This window comes from Tetrao urogallus (genome assembly GCF_951394365.1).
Source record: "Tetrao urogallus genome assembly, chromosome: 3".
NCBI classification, from domain to species: domain Eukaryota; kingdom Metazoa; phylum Chordata; class Aves; order Galliformes; family Phasianidae; genus Tetrao; species Tetrao urogallus.
The window spans coordinates 35,721,687-35,745,120 of record NC_136815.1 but is presented as its reverse complement, the minus strand read 5'-3'; the positions used below and the strand labels follow the sequence as shown (position 1 = coordinate 35,745,120).

Genomic DNA, 23,434 nt, shown 5'->3' with positions numbered 1-23,434 from the left:
GAGGATTGTCTTAATTTTCACCTGGTTCTCTCTCAACCAAAAGACCTTTGATCCTAGTCCTGATGTCCTTGCCCAGGGAAAACAGATGCTGACATTAACTAGTTACCTATCTCAAATCAACACTGCTTCAAAACTGAGTAAGGACCTGAGTTTGGGGCTTTAAATGCAATAAACAAATTAAAACCTCACACTTCAATGAGTTCCTTTCTCTATCATGGAAAACATTTCTTGTATAAGCACAAAAAGGCCTTTTACACAGAGTAAGTCACTGGGATGATGAATGCTGGCAAGAATCGAAGTCACTCTATTTGACCTTGTACATTTATTAGTTCTGGAAGCCAGCTTCTATCAATAAAAAAGTATTACAAAAAATGCACATTTTTCTTCTAAGGCACTGGCTGCTCTGTGGATCTTTGCAATGAGCAAAAACAATCTTTTAAGATCTGTTGCTGGCCTTACTGTATTCTTAATTTGCACTTAAAACCATAGAATCACAGGATGATGCAGGCTGGAAGGAGCCTCTAAAGGCCAATTGATGCAAATCCTCCTTCCTCCACACAAAATAGCAACAACTTCAAAGTCACCTACGAATTCAAAGTTGGACCAGGTTGCTCAGAGCCTTGTCAGCCCAAGTTCTGTGTATCTCCAAGGATGGAGATCCCACAACCTTTTTGGGTAGCCTCTTCTACATTTCATCTCCCTCACAGTGAAGAGCTTTTTCTTCTCCCATCTCTCTTGCTGCACGCTAATTTCCTTTGCTCTTTCACACTTCTCAAAGAGCCTGGCCCATCTTCTCTCTGATCAGGAAAGCAGATATTAATTACCCACAACCACTAAAATGATGACTTTTGATTGACTCTCAAATGGTGACTTTTTCTGAGTCCATTACTAAATGTCACCTAGTGAATAAGTTTCACCTAAGCCTATTTTCACCTGAGATTACCTGACTCTTGCAACATCAGAAAGTCACTATCATGTCTTTCTCCAATGCATGCTGCATCAAGTATAAACGAATCTTCTGAAAAAGCTTGTTCCCCAGTCAGAACTAGGCTATTGCTTTTTAGCTATGCAATTGACAATTACAAGCTCCAGAAAAGTCTGCTTAGTCCAGTACTGTTACAGACCAAGAATGTAGACCCCCACCCTCCCCTACCCTGACAAAGCTGAATGCCCCCTGTTGGTGCCACAAAGATCAGAGCTCAGTGCTGCCCCTCAACTCCCTGTGAGCAGCTGCAGCAACCATGAGGCCTCCCCTCAGCTCCTCTGCTCTGGGCTAAGCAAACCCAGGGAGCTCAGCCTCTTCTCATACACCTTGCCCTTCAGACCCTTCATCATCTTTCTAGTTGTCCCGTGGATGCTCTCAAATAGTTTTTTGTCCTTCTTATATTGTGGCACACAAATAACACCCTGTGCTTGAGGTGAGGCTGCACAGCGCAGAGCAGAGAGGACAGCCCCTTTCCTCTCCCAGTGGCAGTACTGGGGCTGGTAAACCCTAGGGTACGGTTGGCCCTTTAGGCTGCTGGGGCACACTGCTGACTTAGATTCAACATGCTGTCAACCAGCAACCCCAGATTCTTTCCTGAAGGGCTCTTGTCTCCCAGTCCGTTTGTATATCCAGCGTTGCCCTTTGTCAAGTGCAGAGTCCAGCACTTGTTCCTGTTAGATTTTATATGGTTGATATAAAAACAACTGCTCTGCTAACAATTGTAGAACTTAACAACTGTTCTCCTGGACTTACCCAGTTCTGTTAAAGACCGGTACATTCCCACTTCATCCACAACATGCTATAAAAGCTGAGGAGGGAATGGTACGAATGGAAAACTCCAGATGCATAACAAGAGCCGAGTCTTTCAACATAGAGTCTTTCTTCTGGTTTAAGAAGGTTGAAATAAAGCTGAGGATTTCAGCTAGTAATAATGGATGGCAACACAGCCTAGCCATATGGCAATGATGCGTAATTTCAACAAACCAAACATTCCATCAATAATATCACGCAAGGACAAAATGTGGAAAAAAATATGCCTTACTATAATACATGTGCACAAGAATTTATGAGTTGATACTTGACTTGGCGCTGAATTGCTTCAGGAAGCAATTGACTAAGCTGCTGGCAGTGACCATAACATACAGTAATTAAGCTTCAAAGCTTCACAAGGGGACCAAACCAAGGATATGACCAGGGCACACAGGTTCAAGAAAAGCGATTAAAAAAATAGAAAGTTAGTTATTAACAGCCTGAAGGAGAGGTTTAGGAAATTAAAGTTCATGGAATTGATACAGAGGCTGTTAGAAAATGTCTTATGAGAAGCAAGAGTACATGTCCATACTTCATGACATAAGAAAGAAACAAAAACCCATAAAGTACGAAGCCTGCACGGTTCAGTCAAGAAAAATATACTCTTTTTAAAATGCAAATGCAAATAAAAACAAATTATTCTATTATGAACTCTGGGTAAAAGTAGTATGAAGAAGAGAAGGAGTCAGTAGCCAAGAGACTTAGAGTGTTAATCAGTGTACTTGTTTTATGCTTGTAGACTTGAATTTTTCAAAGCTTCTGTTGTAGATAGGTGCCAAAATGCCACTGAATTTCAGTGGGAATTAAATAATCTTTAACATTTCACACATAGATTATTGTCAAAACAAAGGCACAAAGGGAACTCAGTGCCTATCTTTGAGAGCAATGCTGAGATCAATGAAAAGACAGGCTGGAAGGAGTGCCAAGAAACACAGATAACACTTAAGAGTAAAAAATCTCCCAAGTAGTGTAACGTGGGAGAAGGGAGAACACAACTTCTGCTCAACCTCTGCTTGTTATAACTTATTGAAAGTCTAAAGATCTAGACCTAGTCCATCATTTAACTGTCAGACTCTTGAGTATGTAATTAACAAGATGACATACCTTCAACAAAGTGACCTGTAATCTAAAATCAGTCAAATTAGGTAGAAGCAGAATGGAGTAGAGTACAGAACTGTTTAGACAACTTTGCACCATAGTGTGAGATAAAAAGTGTCCCAGGCCAAAACCTAAATTCACAGCTAAAATGTTCAGAATAAATGCTCATTTGTGATATCAAGATATCATCCAGAAAAATCCTGACTGTCAGCTCTCCTCTCCAAGAACACCTTTCAAAGAGGGTTGAACTGTAATGTGGTTGTAAAGGAAATTATTTTAATTAGGTTGTATAAGGAATTGTTGCAAATATACCTTCCAAAATCTATTCTTTCCACAAAATCAGTCATGAAGCAATTGCCTAAACTAAAAGAATAGACTACAGAAGAAATTCTAGGCGATTGTGCAACATACCTTCAGGCATGTCACTGGAAAGACAAGGAATAGTGGGACTATTGAATTATCTGCTAAATCAACAGAAATGTTCTAGCAGTCTCTGTGGCAAGTTCCTTGTGCTATAGAAGTATTGACCACATTGGTAAACCATAAAAAGAATAACAAAAATATTGCAACATCTAACATTAACCAGGCTTCTGTGTTCCCTCTGAAGAATCTACCTTGCAGTAGTCTCACTTCACATAAGAAAAAGAACTCCTGGTCCACTGAAAAAAAAACAAATTAATATCAGTAATTACAACTTTTGAGAGAATCAAAAGCCCACAGCTACAAACAGTACACTAAAAAGAAAAGGAAGCCAAAAACAAACAAACAAACAAACAAACAAACAAATTAATAAATAATCCACCTGAGTGCTCTTCTTTTTGTTTCGGCAAAAGAAGATAAAAGGCTAATAAAAGAAAATGATTTAACCTTGTTAAGAAAAAAAAAAAATAGGTCAAATCTTGCATCCTTCTTCTAACTAAAGATGGGCCAACTTGTCACAGAGAAGCTTCATTTCCAACACTAGGAAACAAGAAAGTAAGTGGCACAAGGAGGCTGACACAAAGGCAAGCATCGCTGCAGTCTCTCAGCACTAACAGGGATGCAAGATACAGGCATAAAATGTATGATTAATGCAACCACAATGCCAGTGGGGGAGAAGATTTAAGGAGACCAACCACCAGAAAGCTCTGCAAACCCTACCCAGACCCTTTTCATCCAGGACTTGAACAGAAGGTCAAACCTTCACCTCAGCAGCTCACAGAGGCTACTGACACGTGACATTAGCTTGTTTGCTTCTTAAAAAACTACTGGCAAGGCATCAATGGGTATAGGAGAAACTGAGGACACAATAATTTGTTATTCATCTGTATTTATTTTTTCTTCCTGTCTGTAAGCACAAGCAGTGCTTATTTCTACTGGCATGCATAGGAGATAAAAGCAAAACAAGAATTAATAAAAACATACACTTTTCCAACCTCAATAAAATTATACTGTCTAAGTAAAGGAATGAAAAACGCAAAACATCCTTGACTATTTTACTGACTTTCAATATTCAGAAAGAAATTCTACATAGTTCTTACAGTCAAATTCTTAAGTAGGGTTCTTCACTGAGCCAAGTTTCTGCACAGAATGTGAAGAAAGGAGCACCACAGAGCAGAATATTGTTCCCTGAATACCACATCTGGCCTCAGAAAACATGCAGACTGTTGTTCCCTGGGTCTGCATTTACCTGTGCTAAGAGGAGTACATTCACATTCAAGCCTTTATTTTTCCTTCTCCTGAACTCTGAAAGCCAAAAAGGAAAAAACAAGGATTTCAGTGCAGAACTCTCCATCCTGCTGTTACTCCAGATTTTGGCCAGTCTTCATGGCTGTATGTGTATGTCTGCACATGCTTTTTTACCTTCATATCTGCAAAGTGTGAAGCTCTTCTAAAGGGACTGGACCTTGATGAATAGCTGATGACATTACAGGCTAGCAATGCCATCAACACAGAAAACACAAAGTGGTGGAGGTTACATGGTTAGCACTGGAAGTGCTGTTTATACAACTAGATATTTAATATAAGCATGTCCAGTTCCACAGTGTTGGCTGCAACATGCTGCCCTGGACTTAAAACTGGATTGTTTGTATATGGAAGGATTTAAATCAACAACTTAATTCTCAACAATAGAATCTTTAATGAAGGCAGAAAAAAAATTAAAAATATCAAACTAATTCTCTCTTAATTTATTAAGATTTGTTAATAACTTATTTGAATCTCATGGTTTTGTGTGTGCAAGCTAAGGGTCTCTCTAAAAAGATGAGAATCTGCAGTTGCATATTATCTTTTTAAGACATAATCTCAACTACTCTCCAGCAAGCAGTTGTTCATCCATACTATACTCCTGAAGGAAACTGAGACCATTTATTTTCTGTAATGTTGGCTGTGTTTTCATCAGAATAATAAACCTTGCAATGCATATCCAACAGTTGCCCCATGAATTGTGCTTCTGAACATTGCATAATGGCATTATACTTTTCTCCATTCCCCTAGATGCATGGACTTCCAAAATTTTATTTCACTTTAACCGTGCCTCAGTCCAGTTCATTACATGGCTTAATGCTGGCACAATGGGAAGGCAGGAATAAGCAGTGAGAATGCCCTATTGGCAACTGTGTGGCCTGCATAACAAGGCATCAGATAGCCCTATGGTTAAACTGCTGAACTGAGATTTACAACCTAAATTAGCTATTTTGGTATTGCAGTGTCTGAGAATCTTTCTAGAACTTAAGCATATAGGAATTATGAATCAGCTCTCCGTCAGTTCTGAAAAAGGTATCTGTGATAATATATTTTCTACCAGTTCATTGGCAATACAAGAATTTGTCTCACTTGTGCAGATGGAAGCAAAGATTACACGATTTGTTCTTGTGAGACACTCAGGCATGACAGTCAATACATGTGGAAGCCTTCAAAGCTCTTCAGCTCTTAGGTAATCTTCAAGTTTTATCCTTCACCTCTTAAGAGCCATATCTCTACCATTAATACAAATAACAAAAAAAAAAAAGGGTATTTAGGTTATCATCAAAAAGCTTTTGTTTTTCTCTTTCACTCATATCCTGAGGCTAAACTACAAATTGGTCTTGACACAAGCATTCAGCATGGAAATGCAGTAAATAAGTAATCTTCTTTCCCAGCTTCTTTCAGAACTGACAGGTCTTGGGCAGAAAGAGTTAGGCACAGTAGTGAGGGCAAAGTTTCAAGATGCCAGGAAACTGACATAAGATGCAAGCAATGACCATAGCAGAAATTAGAAAATGATATACAACCAAGGCAAAAACAGTCAAGGGCAGACAGCCATGAAAAAAAAAAACAACAGGGAATAGACCCACGTGCTCAAATTAGGGCTTAAATCCTCCTCAGAAGTCTCACTGTCTAATTGACTACACAAGCTCTTCCGTATATAGCACAGTGCAAACATAAGTAGCCATCTTGTTAAAGTTCAGAATGGGCTTTGCAATAAGGGATGTCATAATAGCAGCCTCTACATTCACAACTACAAGTACTGTGACCAAGACCACGACCTTTGATTGAACACTGCACCCAGCACGACAGCAAGAAAATTTGGTGCAAAATGTCTGTTACTGGCAAAATGCAAAGACTCAACTTCTGGCAGCACTAAACCAGTAAGTTGAGTTACGACAGAACAAGGAGCACGGAGAATTTATTTCCTCTCGATTCGCCTCTCGCTTTCTTCTCATCATTTCATTGAATCATTGACTTAATAAGATCAGAAAAGATCTCTAATTTATCTAGTCCAACAATCAACCCATCAGCACCATGTTCACCAAACCACATCCCTAAGCGCCATATCTACATGTATTTTAAAAGCCCCAAGGAAATTTCCTTCAGCAAACTTATTTCACCTGAGATATTCTCCTTAGAAAAGTTATTCCTATTTCACTCAATCATTTGTAGTTTGGACCATTCATATCTCAGAAGAATACTGAAGTTTTCCACTCTGGCAGAAGTCACAAATCACAGACTAGTGCAACTGCCACAGCAAAAGTTTTCAGATGTGTGCGATCCATGAAGCCTCAAGCACATGACTAGCTGGAAGAAAGATAACTCTTAAAAGAGAAAATGAATAATAAACATCAGTACTGACAATTAATGCCACTCTTCTTTGACTGGGTGTCTGGCAGCTTGTATGTCTTTCACAAGACAGTGAATAAATCACAGATTTCATACAGATGGAGAAATAACACTACTACTGAAGATGTGTGTAGTTCTTCCACAGAGCTTAACATGGATATTTCTCAGATGCTAGTCAAGCTAAATGTATGTTTCTAGCACAACAGCCTATTCCTTCATGGTATCTGAACCATGAATCCACATCACAAAGCTCATAGATCATATTCCATAATAAATGAAAACTACACGAGTGAGCAATACAAGAGCCAATCATGTTGACAAATCACCTAGAAATAAAGTATACTTCAGAGACTGCATGTGCCTATTTAGATCAAATTATCCTTCAACCATGATAAAAACGTAATACTGAAAGAGCTTAGCAACTAGCAATCCTAAGAGTCATAAGCTGCCTCTGTGTACTTTTACAATGATGGTAATTCTGTTTTTATCTCCTTGCCAGTTTTCATTTAGTATGCTGGGAGGGAACAAAGACCTCCCAGCCTTATACCACTACAGAAAAAAAAAAAAACAGTAACAACGAAGAGAAGATATATGAATTAGAGGACCAGTGAGTGTAAGATGTATAGAATAATACAGAAAAATACTTAAACACCTGCACGTAAGAGGCTAACATCACACGTAATACAATTCACTGACAGCTCTGAAATTAGTCCTAGAACTGATTTTCCCATGAAGTGCTGTGTAATACTAATTATTATTATTCTTCCAAAAGGCAAAACGTGTAGACACAATGCATAGAAGATTCTGTATCTCTATAAACCAGCGCAGATTTGGAAATCAAAACTGAGAATATATGCTTATACATATTGGTCTGTTTTTCCTGAGTTTTTCCACAATTCTGTTCTCAAAAATTAGATAATGTTCAATGGCCTTGTCTACTTCAATTGATCTTTCATTCATAACTTGTCAAAGATTCAGCTCCACAGCTTGCTGCAGCTTCCTGAGAAGTGGAAGTGCAGATGGAAATGCCAGTCTCTTCTCCCTGGATCCAAAGGCTTAAAACTTCTTCTCCAAAGGATCCAAAGGTGCAAACCTATGCCAGAGGAGGTTCAGATGGAACATTAGGAAATACTTTTTTACCATGAGAGTGGTCAAACACTGGAACAGGCTTCAAAGAGACATAGAGAGGTGGTTGATGTCCCATGCCTGTCGATATTTGAGAGGCACTTGGATATTGCCCTCAGTGACATGCTTTAACATTTGTTTAGCCCTGAAGTCGTCAAAAAGTTTGACTTGATCTTTGAAGATCCCTTCCAACTCTCTCCTCTTCACTCCTCTCCTTCCCCCTGAACAGTTTTTTTAGGTTTCAGTTGTGTATATTACAATTTCTAACAAAGGCACTGCAGGATTGCAGCTATTTTTTTTATTTACTTAAACAATTAAACATTTAAATAATTTGTCTGGCCCTATCTCTTAGAATGTTGTTTGGTACAGTTATGAGCATCCCATTCGTTATCATAGTAATTACATGAACGAAATCATTTTGTTTTAAGAAGCACTGCTTTTATCATGGCCCACAGCATTATTCTGCAATGATTTCAAAATTTAGAAAATGTTCCAAGCCACTGAGTGACAAACTACTCTTCCATTAGAAAACGTGGAAAATTTCCAAGCAGTGTTCCAAACCTCAGCATGAAGGTATGTAAATCATTCTGGAATCTGCTCTGTTTGCCTCCTCTCAAATTAAGACTGCCTAAGCTGGATGTTCTTCACTCCTAGGTCTTACATTACTCAGGTAATGGGATTTAATCCTCAATTTAAAACGTTTCCTGTTATAGTTGATGACTAGGATTATAGTCCCATTAAAACCACCATCAAAAATCCACAGGTTTCAAAACTAAGCTCAAGTATCAGAAACTGCTGTCACTACGCATTAAGTTCTGCTTGCCATTCACACGTACCCAATCTAACTGAAATTTATAAATTTCCATGTCAAGAGGAAATGACAGGGAAGCCTATGCCTTCTATTTCAGCTACAAATAATGTTTTGTCCTTTTAAACAAAATAGTTTGCTAACAAGCTAATCAGTAACTGAACAAAACAGACAGCAAGACTAAAGACAATGGCAAAGAATATCTAAGGTTGGCAAAGAATAAACATCTATGTTGAAAGTACATCACTTCCTCTCAAGAAACGGCAGGAAGGGGATGCACTCTGTGCAAGCTGGTGACTATAGATCTCGACACAGAGAAATCCTCACAGACAGACTGTAAAGATTTGAGAGTTGAAAATTGTAATACTGGCAGCCTAGCCTGACACTTGAAAACCATAACTCTCATGCAATCCACAGGCAGGCACCATTTCATGTGAACAGGGGGAAACTTAACAACTTAAACTCGACAGAGGATATGCTTAACTATAAATAAGCACATTCTAGCAGACATTTCAGTAACTCTGAAAGAGACTACAGGATGAATTACTCTGCTCTTCATTACACAACTGAAAGCAACACTGATTTTCCTGTGCAGAACTGACTCTGGTCCTTCAGGCAACCAGATTTTCATCTGTTCAAAAACAGATAATAATACAAATTTTAACCTTCCTGCATATCTCTGAAACGTTTTTAAAATGGTTTTCTGCCAATCCTCTTCTACTGAGAGTTTTCACATGGTTCACAGCTAATACAATCCTACATTTTAAAGAGGTTGGATTACAGGGAATTACGTTTCTGGTCATACACAAGCATTGAAAGGAACCTTTTTATTCCTTAGTTACAGCCTTATTTCAAAACAGCCGCCTGGAAACAACTGTTTCCTTATGTTCAGATTATGGCTTTGGTTACACCAACACAAGTAAATACAAGCAGGAGACACCTTTAAGGAATAATTTTCCCTGCATTTTCCTTCATTTCAGAAGCTGTTAAAACATATTATTTTTTTACATAAAAAGGCACTGATGGCATCCCGTGGTTCATTTTCTCCTGCTCTCCTGTCCTTTCTGAACTATAAATTGGTTAGGCCTGGTGCAGTGTCTGATGCACGGACTCAGATGTGAATGATCCAAATTGTTTATTACAAATCCTCACATCACTTATATACCTTCACAAGTTTTCTTTTTCTAGCTTTCCCATCCACCCCTACAACTTTCCCATCCACCTTTCCATGCCAACAGAGCATTCTACAAAACACTCTTCAGCTGTTCACACAGGCGCTTATCCAGTCAGAGCCATGAGATGTTCTTTCTTCTCCTAGAGGTGTTCTTGGTTCTCATGCTGTCTATGTTGCTCCACAGCTTCTGCTCTGAACAGTTTTTCTTGTATTTCCACAGCCTGGCATATGCCATGTCGACACAAAGATCAGGTACACTGGGAGTCCATTTTTAGGTACCCCTACAGCAATTTTGTTAAAAATAAGAATAAATGCTCATGGCTAACACAAGCCATCAGTTGCTACTCCTGTCTCCATCGGTCTCCCTCTTACACAGCAAAGACAAGGAGGAGAGGCAGAGCCTCATTAGAGTTTGATAATCCATACTCTTGGCATGAAAGAGAAAAATATAGAATACTTCCTCTCTCATTTAAACCTAAATCAGGTTCAGGTAACACACATGAGGGCACAAGCATGGGTTTTACTGCTCTGTGAAAATGTGTATTGCAAAGCATGACCTGACTTTTGGTACCTTGTTCCACTTACTGACAAGAAACAGTCTGTCAGTGTTAAGACAGTTACTGAAAACACAACACAACTGGTGGTCAAAGGTCAAGTAACACTATTTATGTGCAGTAAAAGTACTTAGTGAGAACAGTTTCTGGAGAAAGTTGCATATCTCCTTCCAGTTTCTGTCCAAAAAGCAAGAGCAGCCCTTTTGATCTGTTTTTTATGAAACTAAGAGAGGAATATTCCTTTGATTAAAAAATGTGTTACAGTATTCGCCTTTGACAACTATTTATTCTTTTGTCTCATTTTCCTGACTGATTGCAAGCACAGATGTTTTAGTGAAAACAATTACGCTTGTATATTATTGTCAATGTTCTGACTTTTTCAGTCAAGAAAGGTGGAAACACATCTTTGCTGAACTTCAAACAGTAATAAACATAACGATGCACTCAGCCTCCAACTCACATAAATAATGTTCTTCTCCAGTGTGAACAATTTCAAGCTGTTTCAAAAGTTTCTTAAGTTTAGGAGCCACACCTACTTCACCATGAACCTATATATCTTAACCATGTGCGAAGGTCCAGCTGTCGAGTAAGAAATAATAGATTGTTGCACGAAGAGACACAGGATATTACCTAACTAATATGAGATATTGCTAAATTTCTATAAAAGCGGAGATTAAAGATTAATGGACTTGAGTGCACCCTCAGTGAGCTCAGGTGCACCCTCAGCAAGTTTGCTGATGACACCAAGCTGGGTGGTGCAACTGTCATGTTAGATGGAAGAGATGCCATACAGAGAGACCTCAACAGACTCAAAAGGTGGGTCTATGTGAACTTAATGAGGTTCAACACAGTAAAGTGCAAGGTTTTGCACTTGGGTCACGGTAATCCCAGTTATGTACAGGCTAGGAGAAGAACTACTTGAGTGCAGCCCTGTGGAGAAGGACCTGGGGCTTCTAGTGGATGAAAAACTGAACACAAGCCAGCATTGTGCTCTTGGAGCTTGGAATGCCAATGGTATCCTGGGCTCCATCAGAAGAGGGGTGGCCAGCAGGGACAGGGAGGTAATTATCCCTCTCTACTCTGCCCTCATGAGACCCTATCTGGAGTACTGCTCCAGATCTGGGGTCCCAATACAGGAAAGATGTAAACAGGTTGGAGAGAGTCCAGAGCAGGGCCACAAAGATGACCAGAGAGCTGGAGCACCTCCCTTATGAAAACAGGCTGTGGGAGCTGGGTTTGTTCAGTCTGGAGAAGAGAAGGCTGTGAGGAGACCTCATTACAGTCTTCCAGTATTTAAAAGTGGATTATAAAAAGGAGGTGAATCAACTTTTTACTCGAGTAGACAGTAACAGGACAAGGAGGAGTGGTTTTAGCTCAAGGAGGGAAGGTTCAGATTGGATGTCAGAGGGAAATTCTTCACAGAGTGGTGAGGTGCTGGAACAGGCTGCCCAGAGATGGTGTGGATGCTCTGTCCCTGGAGATATTCAAGGCCAGGTTGGATGGAACCCTGGGCAACTTGGTCTAGTACCAGATCTGGAGGTTGGTGGCCCTGCCTGCAGCAGGGGGGCTGGAGATCCATGATCCTTGAGGTCCCTTCCAATACAAGCCATTCTATGACTCTATGATTCTATGATTCTATGATTCAGAGATTTAAGAAGTGTTTTCTTCCAGACTTGAAAATAATACTTTTTAAAGTCATCCTTTACAAAGATCATTACACTGATAGTCTGAAGCTTCTGCAACCACCTGGTCCAATAAATAATAAGCCTTACATTCTTCAATCCTAAAAACCAGAGGGCTGTTCCAGATAATAAATAGTTAGTTCAGATAGATATCTTTAAACTCAAAGTTTCTACACGGTTTTTTATAGAACTGCTCCAATTTGCTAATAGTTTAATGAAGCATGCGATCTGCACCTAGTTTGTTGTATTGTAAACATGCTCAGTTAAATCAAGCTCTTGCATATTAGTGCTTATCTGCTTAGCTTGTCTTCCTCTTGCAAAGGGAGGAGAGTTCAAAATTCATTAAAATGCTTTGTAAATTCATCTCTAGTTTGTTATGAAAAACATTCTGCTAGTTTTGCCCCACTGGCAGCTGAACTTGGTGCTCAATGTATTTATATATTTATATTTATAGCCATGTATTTGTGCTCAAAGAAACAAATACCACTTAGTATAGTAAGAAAGCATAAACTCCCCCAGAGTGCTCATGCATCTGAAAAATTGGCATCTATCACCATTTATGTTCAGTAACTAAGAGGCCCAGTGAAATTCAAGCCCACAATGCGTTCAGAGTATGTTGATTTCCCACAGCTGCATAAAATAACGCTGATGTTAAAAGTTAAGAAAATAAATTTCTCAGTCTCCTAGTCCAAATGTTTGCTGTCCACAAAAACAACTAGGTGGGGGAATCCCTGGGACACAAAAAGAAAATAATCCATTCTGGACTCTCATTAATGGTTACAAGCACCTCCAATCCAATATTTAATTTGGACAATTTGAGCTGGATTTAATACAACTGCTCTTCACAGATACAGGAAATGAAGTGCATGTAACTCATCTGTCAGACAGACTGCTTTTTTTTTTTTTTTTCCAACATGAAACAGAAGATAATGAACTGACTCAAACAATACACCTGTGCACAGCAGATCTTGGATGTGATGGTATCAACTATACTGTCACTTTCTGCCGAATTAATCTGCATTGGGATCTGTTTGCAAAATTCAACATTAATGCTATTTATTTAAAGTGTATTGCAAGTCTTGCAGATATTATTAGTCTGTTCCTACATGCCACCAAGACCGTTTGCAGAGTGATCCTTGATAAAGGGGGAGACAGGAAACTGGATTCCCAAGAACAATTCTCGACATAATTTATGTTAACATTTCTTGACCACCACATGCTGAATCTGTCCTGAGGAACAGCACAAGGCAGAGCCACTTCACAATGAACAAACTACTTCCTGCATCATAGTAACACTGTAGTAGCATGAAGTTATTGCCCATACAAACTATATGAAGCCAGGTAACCAGGATGCAAAGGTGATTTCTCTGCCTTCCTTTTGGTTGTTGAGTCTTCCCCACTCAATTAATTCTCCTGAATTGCCAGGATCTGCCTGAAACCAACTTATACATTGTCCATTGAGTCTCTACAAGTCCATTGAGTGACTTTATATCTGCCTGGCTTCTGTGGTGGACCAGTGCAAAATCAACACCAGAAACTTACATTTGACTCCAAAGAAAGTATCTAAAAAACCCTATAAGTTAGATTGATGGTGTAAGCCAACATGCCTTTTACAATGAGTTCTGCTGTAGGTACTCTAATACTTTTTATAGCCTTTACCATAAAGCAGTTCTATTCCCACTGTCTGAACTCACGAATAACATTGCCATAAATTTCCTAGCTCTGAAAACAGGAAAAAAAAAAATCTTGGCGTTTTATTTAAAACTAATACAGAGTACAGTAAATGAAATAAAAATTGCAAAACTTAAGTCATTAAACATCAAGTTTGGTATCTGATACGTTAGTGTTGTAGCCCATGGTCTAAGTGATACTCCAAGACATTACTTGAAAAGTATAGGCAATGGGAAAATGAAGGAAGGTGAATGCTGAAAGGCTGCTGGAGGGAGGAAGACATTAGTCCTAGCATCTGGGGAGCCTGGGAATCCAAAACTGGCATCTTGTGAAGAGCTGAATTTTTTCAGACTCCATTATTACTTTGCTTGTGTATCAAAATTTTGAAATGAACTGAGATATTAAAGAACATCTCTAAGATATATAACCATTATAACCTTATTATAAATATATAATCATATAACCTTCATATTTCAGATATGTAAAGCTGTTTCATTAACGAATCACTATGTGTTTCCTCCAAATGTTCCTGAATTGTTATTCACCAAGGAAACATTTCCAGTGGCCAGTTCCAGTGGCCATGTATAGCTATTAGTCAAGGTGACATAGGAAGTGTTGAAACAGCAGATCTTGTTAGAACACTAATATTGTTAAGACAGAAGTTAATAATTCTAAAAGTTAACTTTATGACCAATTAATCATGTGGGGTGAGTGCTGGAGGCATTCTATTCCAGATGTATATCCTAATTTACTGTCCCCAATGCATAACTCAGGAAGACAGGTTTGCAGGTGAAATATAAGCACTAAAATGCTGAGCTAAAAGAAAATCTCTTTTGAACTTCCGCAAAGTCAAGCTAAGAATCAAAATCTTTTGGATTTAAATGGTTTTATGCAATGCAGCGTCACTCTTACCTCCATGGGAAAGGCTTTAAAATTAACCGTGTGCTCAGAACCACGCTGGTTTTCTCTCCCCCAGTGAAATCGAACATCGTGTAGTTCAAACTCATGTCCTCGAGGTAACGGCCCACCTATTAACACTGGGAAAGAACACAAATGCTAATACACTCGGCTTTGCATGAGACAAGCCAATAGATACATTCTGTAAATACAATGAGGACATTGCTGCAAGCTTATTCTCAACGAGTTAGAAAGGGAAGTTGACAGAGGTGAGATCTTTACTTTAGAACTTCTGTGCAGTACAGAATTTAGGCAGTTATAAACAGTGAAAACACTGTCATGTAAGCCATGCACTCTTAGTTTTATGAGCCAGAACAGCTGGTTCATAACACAAAATAAAAACACTGTACCTTTATCAGAAGAGTGAATAAGTTTATTGCTGTTATCGAGACAGTAACCACATGCTCTAAACAGATGGCAGAGGTTGTGAATTGAACTGGTCACTACCTTCAACTAGTCTAAATGCTTAATTTTCATCACCTGTATTTGCTATGTACCACAGAAGCTGACAGAAAATTTTGGTTGCCAATATTTGCCAAGTGAAAGGAAGTAAATTGAAGGTAGTAAGTCATATGCCACCTGTCAGCCTTTGAGATACAGAATACCTCCATAGCCAAATATAATCATAGAATCATAGAATCACAAGGTTGGAAACAACCTATAAGATCATCTAGTCCAACCATGTCCAATCAATACATATAATCATACATGTGCTTATTTCCTTAAAAACAGCTTCTAAATGGCCATAGCTTTTTGCTAACTTTTTTTTTTTTTTTAACAGAATCCAGAATTTCTTAAAAGTATCTATCCATACATACTGCTCAAAGCAACGCTTCACATAATAGCTTGAGTCTTTTGCATTAATGGAGCCTTCTATCCTAACAATAAAACAATTAACAAATTAACAATAAAAGCAAGCAATTTTGCTTGGACCTTTTTGAGTTCCAGCCTACTTCGGAGTTAATCAGTGGAAACATTTGGCCCAGGGATTTGCAAATTGGCTTCACACCGATTACTACTCTGCATGTTATAGGTAACTTTATGCTAAGATCATTTGAGTGCTGGCTTCTACATAGGGCTGGGTTTTATTTAAGGTCACTCATAGTCTTTCTCATAATCCATTACCTTCTGGCTTACATTTCACTGACTTTGAAACTTTTACAATCTTTGATAATTGATAAGGACTATTAAACTGAATAATGTACAGCTTTAGAGAACAGCAGTTCCATAATAAAAAATTTATTTTGATGTACAAACTATGTAGCCTTGGAGTAGTTTGGATCATAAGATGTACTGCAGTAGTAAAACAATTCAGCAACTGTATCGTACTACAACTGCACAAAAACAAAAATACTGATAAAAAAAAAAAAAGAAACCTGATCAGTTACAGTTTTCAGTCACTAGTGCTGAAGAAATATTCAGATTAATTCTCTTTTAGTGATTCGTCATAATTAATCTAAAAGCTACCAGGGTTCCTCAGATGAAATGTCCTAAATGTGATTATGAATTCCAACTTGCTTCTAAAACTTTCCTTACCTATATTCTACTCATATCTGTTGGGAAAAATCTGCAAATCTAGTGAATATTTGGGAAAACAACCAATTGAAGTACTTAGGAAAATCTAGAAGAATAAAGATACATGATAATTAGGTTTACTTCTTAGGAAAGTAGAGCATTTCCTGTTTTAAAATACTGTTCCTAAAAAGTGTAACTAGACTAAATGTCTTCTATATGAAGTAGTTCTGTATCTGCAGGAGCTTCTAAGACTTCGTTTTCAAAGCTTAATTTATCCACAGATCCCATGATAAAAGTATTTCAGTGCATGAGGCATGTTTATCTTTCTTCATCTTTCATCAAATTCTGATCCTTGTAAATGCATGAAATGTTTAAGTATACTTTCCAGCAATTTTTGATCCTTACTAGAAAACAAATCATCTGATTTGGAAACTACTGATGGCTTAAGAGAAATCTCTCTGTTATATGGATCCTCCAAAGCAATTTTCAATATCCAATTCCATAACACAGTTGGTCATGCTTATTCCACCTAATGTATAACATATGTATGATGATCAAATTGAAAGCAGCCTGTAAAAATGTTTACAATTAAATAATAAAAAGGATTGGAGAATTCCAGATGGAGCGTGTCCTGAATTGAAGGATAAAATAATTCACCAAAAAGAACAAATTGACTTTTGATATATACTTAATCAGTTCATGTTTTCCACAAAGTTCTTCTTTGACTAACAGCACTACAGTAGGTGCAACTCTCTTGCACATCAACTGGACAAAGTTTCAAAAGCACTCAGTGCTCAACAGTTCCCATTAAAACAATCTGGCTAAATGGATTTGTCATCAGAGATCCCCTGTGAGGAAGAGAATATGCAGGAGTTTCCGCAATCCCTGAAAATTAGCCAGAATACTAGGTCAAACACAGCTTATTAACTCTTTTCTTCCCTTTGTAGGGGTAAGTAATGTCTCCCTCCAAATGTGGAAAAATTATCCTGTTTAAAAACGGAAAACTAGGTAATACAAAACTAAGAAGAAATTGAAAGTAAATCAGGAATTCCTAAATCCTAATCCCATATCTCACTCATAAACTTTCATTCTATTTCACTTAATTTCTTACATTTCAGCACTCATCAGTCTGACATCAATCTGCATTCCAGTTTAGAAAGTATTTTTCTCTTCCTGGGCCTCGAATAGTTTTGAACACGCATATGGTGTGTTGTTAATCCCATCTTACTAATTATTGCTACGAAGTTACAAAGGAGGGTTTAATTAGTTGCACTTTGGCATGCAAATGGCAATGTTGTTCTCAGTCAGCCTTACTCCAGAGGAGAATTCACCGACCTTCCTCATCTAACAGAGGGAACCTTACTTTCTGAGAAAAGAGCCCTGCTTCTGATGAAGGCAATAAAACTGACAGGAAGTACAACATTTCTGTTCTATTGGAAATCAGCAAAAATCTGTGGAAAGCAATGTTCTATTTTGTAGTGAAACATGAGATTTACCACGGAAGGAATATCATAGAGGAAAACATAATTACTAAAAGAACAAACGCTTTTGTTTAAAAAAATTAGTGTAAAACTGAACTGCCTCACCACCAACACAGCTGCAGCTCACAGGACTACTGGGATCTCAGAAGGAAACAAAAGTTGGGCTGTCTTGTGGTTTGACAACCTTCAGCTGTTTAAATGCCCCCAGAAGGCAGCTGCTAGCTAAGACTGGTTATAATAACTTGGACACTCTTCAAAACACACGGCAATTACTATCACAGGGCTGGAAAGAGCTTTCTTTGCCAACTTCCCTGACAGTTGTCTCCTTTGTAGAGAATAGTTTGTCCACATGAAAGGTCTAAACGAGATACTGTCATTTCACTAAACTTGAAATTGCTTATCAGCTTCTAGTTCTTATTTGATGAATTAACCTGAAAAACCCTTTAAGAAATAAGGACTGCTTTGCTACCTGCTCTTCATCAATATTGTAGGTACGTATAACTGGAGTATCTGTGTTAACTGACTAGTTAGTATTCACAACCCACTCAAATTAATGGGAAAAGTTTAGTTTAACTTACACAGACTTCAGAAAATGGACAGATTTTGCCAGTTCGGCATCACACTGTCCTAGCAATAGCAATAGCAGACAGCTGTCAGCACACTCGATGACAGCATCACAACAGGGTCCAACCCTTGCTCTGAGTGTCCCCGAACGTGCTCTGGAGAAGCCTCACCGCCCATCCAGCTTGGCGCTGACAGCTCCTTCCCAAAGCCGGTCCCAAGGCAGCAGCACCCACCCCTCCTCCGAGTCGCAGCCGGCGCTGAAGCAGCCCCTCCTACGGGCGCACAGCAACCCGAGAGGCAGCGAGCGCCCAGGGAACGCCGCCGGAGAAGTGTAAGCAGTGTGGAGGCATACCTGATTTGGACTTGAGTGCGATCTGAATGGAATGCCCGTCGTTAATCACTTCGCAGTCGCGACACACGACGTAGTTGGGCGACAGGCGCACTTCCAGGAGCGAGGGGTCGTATTTCGCTTCTCTCGAGTTCAAGTTGATGGGCGACTGGTACTCCCCGTTGGCATCGGGAAAAATCAGTCCCCACTCCACCCCTGAAGCGCCAGGAGAAGTCGTTACGTGGCGATCCACCCCCGGACCCCCCGCCTCGCCCCCGCCAAAGACGTGGCCGTCATCGGTCGCCCCCGGGGCTCCCCGGCTCCCTCGCGATCCCCCTCCCCACCGCGCCGCGATGTAAATCCTCCACCACCACCACCACCACCTCCTCCTCTGCCCGTGGGGAAAGTTTCCCCCGCCGCAGCCGCTGCCGTGCGCCCGCTCCTCACCTTCTTCGTAGCCCCACTCCGGAGCCTCTTCCCTGCGCGGGAAGGGCTCGGCTCCCTCGATTAGGCTCCGGTCAGCCATGGGGGCTGCTCCCCTCGGGCCGGGGCTGCCTGCGCGGCTGACGGGCGAGGCTGCCTCGCGGCGCTGCGTCGCACTCGGGCCCTGCCTCCGCCCCGCGGGTGGCTGGCGTTGTGCGGCGACGGGCAGGGGCAAGGGCTGGGGGCGGAGGGAGCCGTGCGCGAGGGCCGAGCGCTGCATCACGCCGCCGCGGGGCCGGGCACGGACGACCGCCCCCGGAGGAGGGTGTGAAGGCGGTCGCGGTTCTGCAGCCCGGCTGGGATTCCTCGTACGACGCCATTCGCCTCGGCTTCCCGCCGCGGTGACTCGGTGTGCCAGCGTTCGCGTTGGCAGCACCCCCGTGTGTGTAGGGTATGGACGGGGAGAGCCTGATCTACAAGTGCAAAGTCTGCTTGCGCCTGCGAAGGAAGCTCCCCAGGCTTCGGACAGGACAGGGGCAAGCAGCTGGAAGGAGGCCTGGTACGAAAGGACCGAGGGGTCCTTGTGAACACCATGTAGAATGAGTCAGCCATGTGCCCTTGGTGCTGGGATGGCTTCTAGTATTCTTCACTGCATTAGGAGGCTTGTTTCCAATAGGTCAAGGGGCACGATTCTGAGTCTCTGTGGTGCTACTTGAGGCCAACCCCTCCAGTCCTGTCACTAGTTACACAGGAGACAAAGTTTACCCCACCTCAGCATAACTTCCTCTCAAGGAGTTACTGAGAGCAATAAGGCATTCCCTGAACCTCTTCCAGCTAAACTATCCCAATTCCCTCAGGCGCTCCTCATAAGACTTGTGTTCCAGACCCCTCACCAGCTTTGTTGCCCTCCTCTGAACATGCTCCAGGGCCTCAATGTCTTTCTTGTAGTTAGGTGCCCAAAACTGAACATAGTACTCAAGGTGTGGCATCACCAGTGCTGAGTACAGGGGGACAGTTACTTCCCTGCTCCTGCTTGCAATGCTATTTCTGACACAAGCCAGGATGCCATTGGTCTTCTTGGCCACCTGGGCACATGGCTGGGTCATGCTCAGTTGAGTGTCAACCAACACCCCCAGGTCTGTTTCCTCTACACAGTCTTCCAGCCACTCTGCCCCAAGCCTGTAGCGTTGCCCAGAGTTGGTGCATCTAAACTTCAGGACTCAGCATTTGATCTTGTTAAACTTCATCACACTGGCTTCAGCCCAGTGATCCAGCCTGTCCAGATCGCTCTGTAGGGCTTTTCTATCCTCAAGAAGATTGACACTTCCTTCCAACTTGGTGTCATTTGCAAACTTACTGAGGGTACACTCAACGCCCTCATCCAGGTCATCAATAAAGATATTGAACAGGACAGGCCCCAATATCAGCCCTTGGGGAGCACCATTTGTGACTGGTCGCCAGCTAGATTTAACTCCATTCACCACTACTCTGGCCTGGCTTCCAGCCAGTTCCTTACCCAGCCAAGAGTGTAACTGTCTAAGCCGCAGGCTGCCAGCTTCTCCAGAACACAGTGGGAGACAGTGTTGAAGGCTTTGCTGAATTCTAGATAGACTAAATCAACAACCTTTTTCTTATCCACCAGATGGCTCACTATATCAAAGGAGATAAGGTTGGTCAAGTAGGACCTGCCTTTCATGAACCCATGCTGTCTGGACCCGGTCTCCTGGTTGTCCCACGCATGCTGTGTGATCTCACTCAAGATGATCTGCTCCATAACCGTTCTTGGCATCAAGGTGAGGCTGCTGGGCCTGTACGCAGGTCCTCTTTATAACTCTTCTTGTAGATTAGAATCACATTAGCAAGTCTCCAATCCTCTGGTACCTCTTTGGTTGACCAGGAACACTGTTAGGTGGTGAACAGTGGCTTGGCATTCGCCTGAACCAGCTCCCTCAGCACCGTTGGGTGGATCCCATCCAGCCCCATGGACTTGTCCAGGAGGAGGTTTCTAACTGTTTGCACCTAAATTGTGGGGAGTTTATTCTGCTCCCCATCCCAGATTTCAAAGTCAGGGGTAGAGTACCCTGAGGATAATTAGTCTGACTTTTAAAGACAGATGTAAAATATGCACTGAGAACCTCAGCCTTTTCATTATCCTCAGTGGTCACATTCCTTACGGCATCCAATAAAGCATGGAAATTCTCCTTAGCCCTCTTCTTACTGTTAATATATTTGTAAAAATGTTTTTTGTTCTCTTTTACCCCAGTGGCCAAGTTGAGTTCAAGCTGGTCTTTTCCTTTCTAATTTTCTCCCTGCATATCTTAACATATCCTAACAACTTCTTTGTACTCTCCTCGAGTTGCCCATCCCTTCTTCCACGGGAGGTAGATATTTTTTTTCTCCTGGAACCTCAGGAAATGTTTCCTTTTCATCCACATCAGTCTTCTCTGCCAACTCATCTTGTGGCACAAAGGAATAGCCTGCTTCTGTGCCTTGAAGACTTCCTTCTTGAGGAGCAACCAGCCTTCCTGGATCTCTTTACTCTTCAGGACTAAATGACAAAGGACCTCCCTACCAGTGTCCTGAACAGTTCCAAGTCCACCCTCTGGAAGTCCAAGGTAGCAGTTTTGTTACCCCGCCTTCTGACATCACCAAGAATCAAGAACTCTACCATTTTGTGGTCACTCTTTCCAAGACAATTCCTAGTTTCAATTCCTAATTCCAAACCTCCCAGCAGTCCTTCTCTGTGAACAGCAGGTCTAACAGGGCATATTTCTTAGTAGGCTTGTTTACCAGCTGTGTCAGGAAGTTATCTTCCATATACTCTAGAACCTCCTAGAATGCTTCTTTTGTACTGTACTGGTTTTCCAGCATATATCAAGGTAGCTGAAAACAGGAGCTAGTGATTGCACAACTCCTGCCAGCTGCTCATAGAATGCTTTATCCATCTCTTCATCCTGGTTAGGAGGTCTATCATGATGTCCGCCTTGTTGGCCTTCCCCTCGATTCTTACTCACAGAGATTCAACCTTGTAATTCCCAGCCCTGAGCTCAGTAACTTCAAAACACTAACATAGAGAGCCATGCCACCACCCCTCTTTCCTTGCTTATCCCTTCTGAAGAGTTTATAGCCATTCACTGCAGCACTCTACTCACGAGAGCAATCCCACCATGTTTCAGTAATGGGTTTAGAATGTGGATGGCACTTTGTGGAGACAGGAGTTGGATTTGCTGATCCCTTGTGGGTCCCTTCTAACTCAGAATAGTTTACGATTCTACAAAACTCAACAAAGGCATGCACCAATTCAAGGATATCAGAGTTCTCTTCCTATAGCAACTGATATGTGTGGATCTAGAGAACATTTGTTCTGTCAAGGGAAAAAAGTCAGACCTCTGCAGTTGGCTCTCCCCTAGTGTGGTGACCCAAAAACTTAAATCAGTTTTTTTGGGGAAGAGGACTGGAAACCCAGCAATGACAGTCTGCACTGCCTGAGAGCAACCAAGAGAGGCAACAGAAGCCATCAAATAGAGATGCTACAATGGTAAGTGGAACTGTCCTTTCCTTACCATCCAGGTCTTCCTGACAGAATAATATCCTGACCTTGTGCTGTTGATCCACTCTGTGGACCTATGTTCCTGCAGTACCACTGCTCAGCAGTAGTACCTGTGACTCCTGTTCGCGGCTGACAAGAGAGAAAAAGAAGAAGGAGTGAGCTAGAAATTTTTTAATGACGCAAGAGAGTACTGGTTCATGAGTTGTGTGCAAGGTGGAAAGAAATCAAAACAAAAATATGTAGTGGGTTTTCTTGTGTGCTTTTTGTTGTGTATTTTTTTTGGGGGGGAGGGGGAAGAAGTAGGTTGTTTGTATAGCATCAGAACAAAAATACATGTTTCTTTCTTCATGATCTTCACTACTGATGACTTAAAAGGAATACATTCTATCTGAACAAACTACATCAGTATGCAGCTTCTTGTGGGGAAAAAAAAAAGAAAAAGGAAGCAAATTTACCTTTTTCTCTTATGTTGAATACCTGACATCCTTACAAACAGAACGTGCAAGTTTTCTGGCATGAACTTTTTCACACAATAACATGATGAATATACATATTTTTCTCCCATGCTAAATTGGTTTGTTTGGTAAATTTTATCCTCTAAATCCGTTTTAAACACACACGAGGTATTCTTA

General features: G+C 40.9%; 1 protein-coding gene across 1 annotated transcript in view; it reads right to left on the bottom strand.

The window, feature by feature from the left end:
• Positions 1 to 19,355, bottom strand: part of CA8 (carbonic anhydrase 8) — a gene marked incomplete at both ends in the record, with an annotated part of 39,136 nt that extends 19,781 nt beyond the window's left edge. Inside the window, 3 exons of the mRNA XM_079533030.1 lie at positions 14,897 to 15,021; positions 18,854 to 19,045; positions 19,277 to 19,355. Coding sequence (XP_079389156.1) covers positions 14,897 to 15,021; positions 18,854 to 19,045; positions 19,277 to 19,355 — 396 coding nt within the window. The remainder of the gene's footprint in view (positions 1 to 14,896; positions 15,022 to 18,853; positions 19,046 to 19,276) is intronic.
• Between the last annotated feature and the right edge of the window lie 4,079 nt (positions 19,356 to 23,434).